The sequence below is a fragment of the Rhizopus delemar genome, genomic scaffold (assembly GCF_000149305.1).
Source record: "Rhizopus delemar RA 99-880 supercont3.22 genomic scaffold, whole genome shotgun sequence".
Classification (NCBI taxonomy): Eukaryota; Fungi; Mucoromycota; class Mucoromycetes; order Mucorales; family Rhizopodaceae; genus Rhizopus; species Rhizopus delemar.
Genome location: NW_027137848.1, coordinates 84,240 through 93,630, shown reverse-complemented (window position 1 = coordinate 93,630; position 9,391 = coordinate 84,240). Strand labels below are relative to the sequence as shown.

At 35.5% G+C, this 9,391-nt stretch overlaps 3 protein-coding genes across 3 annotated transcripts; all 3 read right to left on the bottom strand.

Moving 5' to 3' along the window:
• Positions 1 to 2,273: 2,273 nt before the first annotated feature.
• Positions 2,274 to 2,684, bottom strand: RO3G_16747 (uncharacterized protein; the record flags this gene model as incomplete). The annotated part of the gene is made up of 1 exon (XM_067671331.1): positions 2,274 to 2,684. The coding sequence occupies one exon, from the start codon at positions 2,682 to 2,684 to the stop codon at positions 2,274 to 2,276; it is 411 nt and encodes a 136-aa protein (XP_067527432.1).
• Positions 2,685 to 3,655: 971 nt separating this feature from the next.
• Positions 3,656 to 6,906, bottom strand: RO3G_16746 (uncharacterized protein; the record flags this gene model as incomplete). Its single annotated transcript, XM_067671330.1, has 4 exons — positions 3,656 to 5,322; positions 5,488 to 6,215; positions 6,308 to 6,551; positions 6,642 to 6,906. The coding sequence occupies 4 exons, from the start codon at positions 6,904 to 6,906 to the stop codon at positions 3,656 to 3,658; spliced, it is 2,904 nt and encodes a 967-aa protein (XP_067527431.1).
• Positions 6,907 to 7,074: 168 nt separating this feature from the next.
• On the bottom strand, positions 7,075 to 7,569 carry RO3G_16745 (uncharacterized protein; the record flags this gene model as incomplete). The annotated part of the gene is made up of 3 exons (XM_067671329.1): positions 7,075 to 7,080; positions 7,309 to 7,315; positions 7,346 to 7,569. The coding sequence occupies 3 exons, from the start codon at positions 7,567 to 7,569 to the stop codon at positions 7,075 to 7,077; spliced, it is 237 nt and encodes a 78-aa protein (XP_067527430.1).
• Between the last annotated feature and the right edge of the window lie 1,822 nt (positions 7,570 to 9,391).

The window sequence follows — 9,391 nt, the reverse complement described above, 5'->3', positions numbered from 1 at the left end:
TTCTATATTCTGGTACCAATTGAACGAAGTAGGTTTTTTCGGTCGGCCTTGGTTCTCGTTGCAGTTGAAGTGAATTAATAGAACTTACAGTAGTTATTCTAGTTGGTATTCCTTGTCTTTGCTGTGGTAATCATCTCCCTCAAAAAGAGTACCTTCTCCCTTAGTACATTCTCAGGTTGGTAAACGCTATAGTAAATGGTGTTGCGCCTGATCACGTGATTGGTCACTGCACCCAAACCGTATATTCTAAATTATTATACATCGGGTATTTTAACAGTGGAACATCGTGTAAAATAATACGAAATTGAATTTTCAGAATAGAGATGTAATTTTTGTACCAAAAAAAAGCTAGAAAAAAGTATATACTATATCTGTAAAGACACACAGTAGTTACAGTAGGTCACAAAACTGCTGCAAGGAATTGCAAAATTTAGGTTTTACAGCTGGTTGTCCATGGGTACTGCACCAAACTATCTCAAACCTTGACTGTTTGTACCTCAATAGAAAGTGCATTTATTCGTCGATTATCGGATATGAGCAATGGTTATTGGTGGAATTTGAGATCGCTAAAGGTAGTATTATGAACATCCGACATTTTTTACTTGTTCACATATGTTTTAAATGACGAATTTTAATACGACCCAACCGGTTGCTATCATAGTTTTTCACATTCTTGACATGATTAGAATGTTGCCAGTATATAAAAGCGCTTACAATTCCTTTATTTTAAATTTTATATTCCCTTATTTAAATTATTTCTCTTTTTTACCCTATCGTCAATCGCATGCCTAAACGGCTGTCAGAGGAGAAAATAAACGATTACAAACAGGCATTAACCGCATCCACATCAATGTATGATATTTCCAAGGAGCCTGGATTACATTAATCAACTGTTAGTAGATACTCTAGACGGCTGTTTTCAAGTAGAACAGTAAACACAGGTGGTAGACCTACAGTAGTCTCCAAAGTGACGAAGCGGTTAATCAAAAGAAAAGGCATGGAATGGGTTCTAAAGGCTTCTAAAGAGGTGAACCGGGAGCTGGTTGGATTTGGCTATGATATCTCATACCAGTCAGAAATTAACGTACTGAAATCAATGGAGTTCCATTTTCTGATAGAAAAATAGAAGCCATTTCAGACAAAAACGCATACGTAGCATCAGTTAGAACGGGTCAAGGAGCATCAGGATTAGGCAATGAGTGACTGACAGCAAACAGTGTACTTTAATGAGACCAAGCTCAGCGTATAGGGCTTTGATGATGCTGATCACTATTGGAAACGGCCAAGTGACCTTCTTCAACATCATGACCTGGATTTTGCAATCAATCACGGAGCTAGCAAAATGATGCCCTGGGGTTGTATAATCTCTGAAGGACCAGGATATGCTTGCTAAATTTACGATGGAAACTTGAACTCGGGTGTTTACCAGCATATTTTGAACACTACGCTTCGTGATACTATGAAGTACTACAATTTCGACTGGTCCAACATTTAGTTTTAGCATGATAATAACACAAAGCACAAGGCATAATCTACAATAGCCTAGTTATGTAGTCACCAAGAGAGCTATGTTAACTATTGGCTAGCTTAGATCCCCGACTTAAATTCAATCAAGCACGTAGGACATCAATTGAAGTTGAAATTCAACTATTACGAATATAGAGCAAAGAACATGGATGTGTTTTGGGAACGAGTTGATGAAATATGAAATGACTTCCATAAAGATCTTTGCCAAGGACATGTAGATAACATTCCGGAAAGAACTCTAGAGAGTACTTATCGAAGAGTAGGTCCTACTACATATTGCTAAAGCAGTTCAATCCGTTCTAAATGTTCATTGTTTCAAATTTACGACTGAAGCATCTCATACTTCCTTCAATACATATCCAATAGGGCATAATCTCTTTCAGATTTTTCATGACATGTAGATGATGTGCGATGTGGGAACAGAGTCAGTTTGAGCCATTGTAACAGGATGTGCGCTACAACACCCAAGAAAAATGGATTCCTTGCAGCAGTTCTGTGACCTACTGTACACTTCCTCAAAAAATTGTTCATTTTGAACCGCCTTTTACACATTTCGTACTGAATCTGCTTCGCATAATCCCCAATCAGCGCTCAGCACAAACCATTATGAAGCACTGTTTCTCAGCTATTTACTACACCGTAAGCATATCACGTGCTATGCGTAAAGGCTGGAAAATATCCAATCAAAAACCAAAATCAAAATGAACAATTTTTTGGGTTTTTGTCGACATTTTTTATTTTATTAGCTAATAATTAATCTCACCGCCCTTTTCTTTTAAAGCAAGTTGTAGTCTTTGCGGCATGCTGCATACGAACTGCTCGCAGTATTCCTTTGTAATTTCATTGTACCAAATATCTGCAACCCGTTCAAATAGTTCCTTCATACTTAAGAGTGCAGTTTCATAAGCATACAGCCGGACTTTTAAGTAATTCCATAAATTCTTTATAGGATTTAAGTCGGGTGAATATGCTGTCCAATCCAGTAGCTGCACCTTGTTATCTACGAACCATTTTTGTGTTAGTCTAGATGTATGCTTTGGATTGTTATCATGTTGAAATATAATGTCATCCTTTGACATATCGTATTCTTCTAATGAAGAGAGCATATCCTCCGTCATAATATTGCAATACAGCTCTGAATCTAAACCTCCGAGCATTTGAGTGATATATCCAACTCCGTTTGCTGTCAAACAGCTCCAAAGTAGTATACTACCGCCTTCATGCTCATAAGTTTGGTTGGCGTTGTGATCCTGCAGAGGCCTTCCTTCTTGTACTCAAGTCCATTGTTTACCATCTGAACCCAAGCGATTGATTTTTGTTTCGTCGCTAAAGACTACTCCTTTCCAGGCTTCCTCTGTCCAACCTATATGCTTCTTGGCAAACTGAAGGAGCGCCTTTTGGGAAGAATGCGTTAAAGGAAGAGCTGTTGGTTTTCGTCGAAATTGAAATTTGGAGCTTTTAAGAAGGTTTCGCACGGTCTGGCTGCAAATATCCGAACCTAAGCCACTTAAGTCTCTGGCAGCGAGCTCTCCGGTCTTGTACACACCAGCATTGAACCTGCGCAATACAAGGCGCGCGTCGTATATGTTAAGTTTCTTGGGTTGACCTGCTTGCAATACGGAGTGATGGTCTACTTCTTTCGCAATGTTCGAAATAGACCCTTTAGAAACATGTAACTCGTTGCTGATAGCATCGTACGACTTTCTTCTTCTTAAAGCAGAAATAATTGCATTTCGTTGGGTTTCTGAAATTTCGCAATTTACCATTACTTGAAATGTCGAGATGGAGCAATGAGAGATTACAATGGGAAAGCAAAAAAAACAAAATCGACCAGGGCTGCCTTGGAATAGCAGAAGTAGTCACGGGTAAAAATTATGATAGCAGTCACGAGTTAGTCCTATGTTATTTGGGAACATAGGCGTAAATTTAGTTCATATTCAAAAAAACCCAAAAAATTGTTCATTTTGATTTTGATTTTTGATTGGATATTTTCCAGCATTTACGCATAGCACGTGATATACTTACAGTGTAGTAAATAGCTGAGAAGCAGTGTTTCATAATGGTTTGTGCTGAGCGCTGATTGGGGATTATGTGAAGCAGATTCAGTACGAAATGTGTAAAAGGCGGTTCAAAATGAACAATTTTTTGAGGTAGTGTAGGTCAGAGCTTTATGATCTGTATAAAGTGTAAAAGGATTTCCCCATAGAAATTTATGAAACTTTTTGAGTGCAAATACGATTGCCAGAAGTTCTCTCTTCGTGGTACTATAATTTCTCTCGGACTTGGAAAGAGAACGTGCCATGAAACCAATATATTTTATTGTGGTCTTTTTCTTTCCCTTATCCTTTAAAACATTATCGTTTTTAACTACATCTGTAGAATCAACATTAGATGTCAACTCCACATGTTCTTGATATAGTACAGCACCAATACCGTAATTTGAAGCATCAGTTGCGACAAAAAATGGCTGTCTGAGATCAGGTTGACTTAACACCACATTGGAAAGTAAAACTTTCTTTATTGCCTCAAAATGAGTTTGATGCAAGGGTGTCCAATCCTTCTCAGTTATTATTTTGCTGTTACGAAGATGATCTAAAGGAGCAGTTAACATGGCTGCTTTAGGAATATGTTCGCGGAAATAGTTTACAACACCTAAGAATCGCTGAACATCCGTGCCACATGTAGGTCTAGGCCATTCTTCAATATTTGTTAGCTTACGAGTATCTAACGAAGATCCTTTAGCAGAGATACAAAAACCGAGTAAATAAACGCAGCTTTGTGCAAAATGACATTTATCGACGTTGAGAACGAGATTCACCCTAGTAAGCGCTTCTATAGCAGCTTTTACATGTACAGCATGCTCTTCCATATTTTTCGACATTATAACAATATCGTCAATGAAAGTTCGTACAAAGGGCATGTCTTTAAATATCTGCGTCATTACTCTTTGGAATACGTTTGATAGGAACTTTATTCCAAAAGGAGCACCAACAAACATATACTGCTGACCGTTATATGTAAATGCGGTCTTAGGCTGGTCTTCATCATGAATCTTAAAACGATGAAATGCAGCAGTCAAATCCAAAGTAGTAAAGATTGAGGATCCAGATAATTCATGAAAAATATCCGTTATGAGAGGTATAGGAAACTTATCGTCTGGTAATAGAGCATTTATATGTCGAGGATCTAGACATGGTCTTTTGCCAGTTTTATTTCCATTTGCATCCTTTTTATCAGCTAAGGTTAATGGAGAATTCCAGGCCGTATTTACAGGAGCTTTTGTGATGGTACCATTGTCTAACCATTTATTGATGGCTTCATCCAAGACAGGTTTCAATTTATATGCTATGGGATATTGCTTATGATTTACAATTTTTCCTTTTTCCGTGGGTAAGTGGATTATGGATTCAGGTACTGTGCAGAATGCATCTTTGGGTATGTTCATATTTTCTGCAAGTAAAGGATGAATTTTTTCTATGAACTGGGATCGTTCAAGTTCAGTGCCAGCAGGAGAGTTGTTGGGTTTAACAGTGTCATCAATTGAATCATCAAAGATGACTTCATTATCATCCCAATTATGAGCGACTCCAGTGAGAGCAATACCCAAATGACTTAAAATATCAAGGCCGAGAATGACATTACATTTATCATCTTCATTAAAATCCATAATCTCAAATGAATGGTGGAAAGTCTTTCCATTATATTTCAATTCAAGTGGTTCAGTAATACCAATCCTTTTTACAACATTATCCTTTCCAGCTAAATTAATAAGACCAGTTTTATGATAGAATTTAACTTTATTTATTTCAATAAATTTTCTATTTATGACTGATATTTCTGCACCAGTGTCAATTAAACCAAGTGCTCTATTCGTCTGGATGATTATAGGAGTATATAAAGAAAAGGAATTGTGAGTCAACAAGTCATTTTTCTCTTGTTTTATTGCTCTTATGCACTTACCGAGTTGCATTTTATCCTCTAGTTCATCATCAGTACTAGATTTCTTGTTATTTGATTGTCTCTTGGCAAATTCATTCCATGCCTTAGTAGAGGGATGATCAAGTTTTTTAACGTTTTGCTTTCGTTTTTCTATCTTCCTTACTGTGCTCTTATTCTTTTGAGCAAAGAATTCCATGCACTTATGTCCCTTGAACCATGTATCTTTACAATATAGACACTTTTTGGAACTGGAGGAGTCAGAAGAGCTTGAAGAGGTGAAGTGACCATTAGAACTTTTTTGTTTCTTTATAAAGTCACCATTTGAGGACTCAGAATGACCTCTTTTTGCACCCTTAAAGCCATGGCGTTCACCTTTAGAGTGCTTGTATGTGGTAGAAGCAGCATAGGGCTGGTGCTTGTGTACTTCCAAGCCAGAAGCAAGTTTTTCAACTTCTCTGATAGAATTGATGTCTTGTAAGAAAGTAGCACCATAGTTGGATGACAATACCGTTCTTATGTGAAGGTTTAAATCATCATGAAGAGAGTTGATGTATATTCGTGCAAGCATGTTTGAATCCGAACACTGAGCGGTTTGAGCAAGGCGGTTGAAACGAGCAGTGAAATCAGACACCGTTTCATTGTTTCGCTGTTTGGATGAGAGTAGGCGTCCAAACATTTCAATTGCCTTGGCAGGGTTTTCAAAGTGCTTGCGTATAATGTCCTTGGCTTCTTCCCAAGAGTACGAAGGGCTGTGTGATTCGATTGTTTCTTGGTACCAATCTAAATTGGCTTCGCCAATGGATAAGGCCATGTAATCACGCCAGTGGACCAGGATATTGACTTGATTGATCCTGAAGATGCGTTCAAAAGTCTTGAAAAATATTTCCAGTCATCAGGGTCAGAATCCTTCTTGTCCACCGAAAGATGAAGAACAGGAAGCTCAGAGCGGCTGATCTTGCTGTTATTGAAACTTGACCATTCGTCCTGTGCCGTATGTTCCTTATTGACAGCAGATCTAGGGTTCCCGGCGTGAGACAACATAGGCTTATGCATCCTATTTTTCTTGCATTCATTGTATAGCTCAACTATACCGTTATATCGATATTTAGCCTGTTGAACTACCTCTCTTCCTTGGTTAATTTCATCCATAGAAGCCTGAGGATTTGCATACATACGAGTGAGTTCCACCCGAACTCGTTCAAGGAGGTCATATGCCACCCTTTTAGCATTTTTCATTTCCAATAAATTGTCTTCAGAAGAAGAGGAAATGGCTCGGTTATCTTCATTTATAGATAATTCATTTAAAGAGCTAGCATAGTCTTCTGTTTCCTTTAAGACAGCATCAGCGACTTGCTCAGGAGAGTTGATCAATTCCATAGCGTAGTCAATGGGAACAGGAGCATTGGGAGTAGCAGGAGTAGAGTTACCAGTAGCAGACATCTTGATTTCAGAACAATATCGTAGTGTATTCACTTAAAAAAATGTGATATTTGAGGTTTTATAATATAAAAAGTACTAAGTCAATCAACAAATGTAAAAATAAGTGAGACTCAAAGTAGATTGTCCTTTATTCAAGTTAAAAATATGAGGGTATTTATACTTTTCTAATCACGGCTAAATATTAATATTTACAGTATATGACTATTGATTATTAATCGATATTAGACAATGAGTTATTTATATGATTGGCATAGTTTAACATCTTCTTATCAAGAAGTAATTATTAATCCTGATTCAGGAACTTATTAGAATATTCTGGAGTGGATCGGGATTTTATTTGAAGTGGCGTAATACAATGTCCGATATTCCTAATTTGGAGGACCATTGTTCGTAGTAACTTACATTATTACTTTATTACATGTGTAAATACCACATGGACATTGTTCTTGATTCTTGTGTTGTACTACCGGTAATTCCTTGATCTGCTGATTTAAGTGTCTCTGCGCTATTGGTGGGAGGTTGTATTGTCTGTGTAATTGTTTGTGGACTTCTGAGTGATCGTAGAGGGTCCGAAGGTTCCATGGCCTCGTCCTCTGGGCTGAAAATGTCCAAACTGAGATTTGTAGAAAGTGTTGTAGAACAGTAACTGATTGTAGTTGACATTAATAAATATAAGTCTTAATACAAGATCATAATTAAAACAAAATAAAATATAAGTTTATTTAAATAAGATCATACAATCAATTCCAATTAAACATGTTCTTTTAGAATATGTATTGTATTCATGAGAGTTCTTCGATAAGAAGACGTATCAACTAAAATAACCAAATCCAATCCAATGTCAGGAATATTGCTAATCTTTCACATAATTAAAATATCACGTAAAATAACGTTATTCAAATCAGTGAAGAATTCCCAGAATAAAAGATAATCTGTGACATACATACAAAAGAACAAATGAAAAATTTTCATAATCATAATTAGGGATGACACTTGCTAAAGTACCTGAAGATTAGAAGAACGATCACAACAGAAGATATCAAGCCACTCACTCAATAAGATATAAATACCTGCCTTCAATCAGAATAATTTTTACTTTAACTTAAACTGAAATAAAGATCAGTCTCAAAAAGTACTAAAACTGTTTCTTTATTTTTGTTTCTACCTTTTTCTTTATTACTTTTATCATTATACAACAGATAGCACTGGTTTGCTAAATGATTTAATAGGAACATATGAAAATACTCAATGTAAGACATGATATATTTGCAAATATGCGAATATTTATTAACAAGACTAATATTAATATTTTTCCTTAGCGACGATTTTTCTTATTAATTCATCTAAAAAAGATATTTGCTTTGTAGTCATAGATTTCGCGGGACTGTCTACGGACACAGGTGATTTGCGAAGCTTTTTCAGTAAGTTCAATTACATACAAACAAAGCAGCTTTAATTACGGTTCTAACATATTTTTGCCGGTATCCACAAAAAACTAACGGCGGTAACAATTGGTACATTACCTTATGACCACAAATTCCACGAATTCAAGAGAGAGAGACCGTTTTAAATGATCCATCAATTTTATCGTTTTTTAATTGTGGACTAAAACCAGTTCAAAGATCCAAAAAAAAAAAAAAAAAAATATAAATGTTTAACTTTCATTCCATATTTATCATTAAGCTTAGCGAATATTTATGTAATAGTTGAGCTTTATTCATACCAAGAAAGTTATTATATTAATATTAAGACATTCATTTTTCTTTAAAATTTGTTAAATAATTTATTTTACTAAAATTTTCAGATCGTTTACATAACCTTTATTCAAACCCTCTAATTTTTGTATTTTCAAAAGCAAAGCACTGTATCAAATAAGCCTCTTATTTGTATATGTGTATTGTCTTTTTTCTCCCAAAAGGATTCATATGTTAGTTTATCTTTTAAATAAAAAACTTTTCAGTTTATCAACATAATACTAACCAGAAATAGGGTTTTCTTTAAATGTATTGGATAATCTTCAGATTTAATTTAAATAGTCCGGTATGACCGGGAAGTCAGATTCAAGCGAAGAGAAAAGAAATAAATTGTTCCTTTTTTTTTTTAAATTAATGACCATCACTTTAAAGAAGCAGTTTAAGAGATTTCCAAAACTGATTGTGTTTGATCTTGACTATACTTTATGGCCAGAATGGTATTATAAGCACTAAATATATGCGCACTTTCTTCTAATATCTTTACAGGATTGATTGTACTTATGGTAAATACAAAATGGAAAATAGAAATAAAAGTAGAATTTAAAACGACTGGCTTATAACCTTCATATGAAAAGGACCACCCTACAAATATAATGAAGAAACCAACTCTGTCTTTGACAAGTAAAAAAAAAAGTGCAAAAAGTGCAAAAAGTGCTATATCCATTTATCATTTATCTATTTAGACAAAAAGAATTGAAATTATTTGAGCATACAACTAGAATTATATCCTT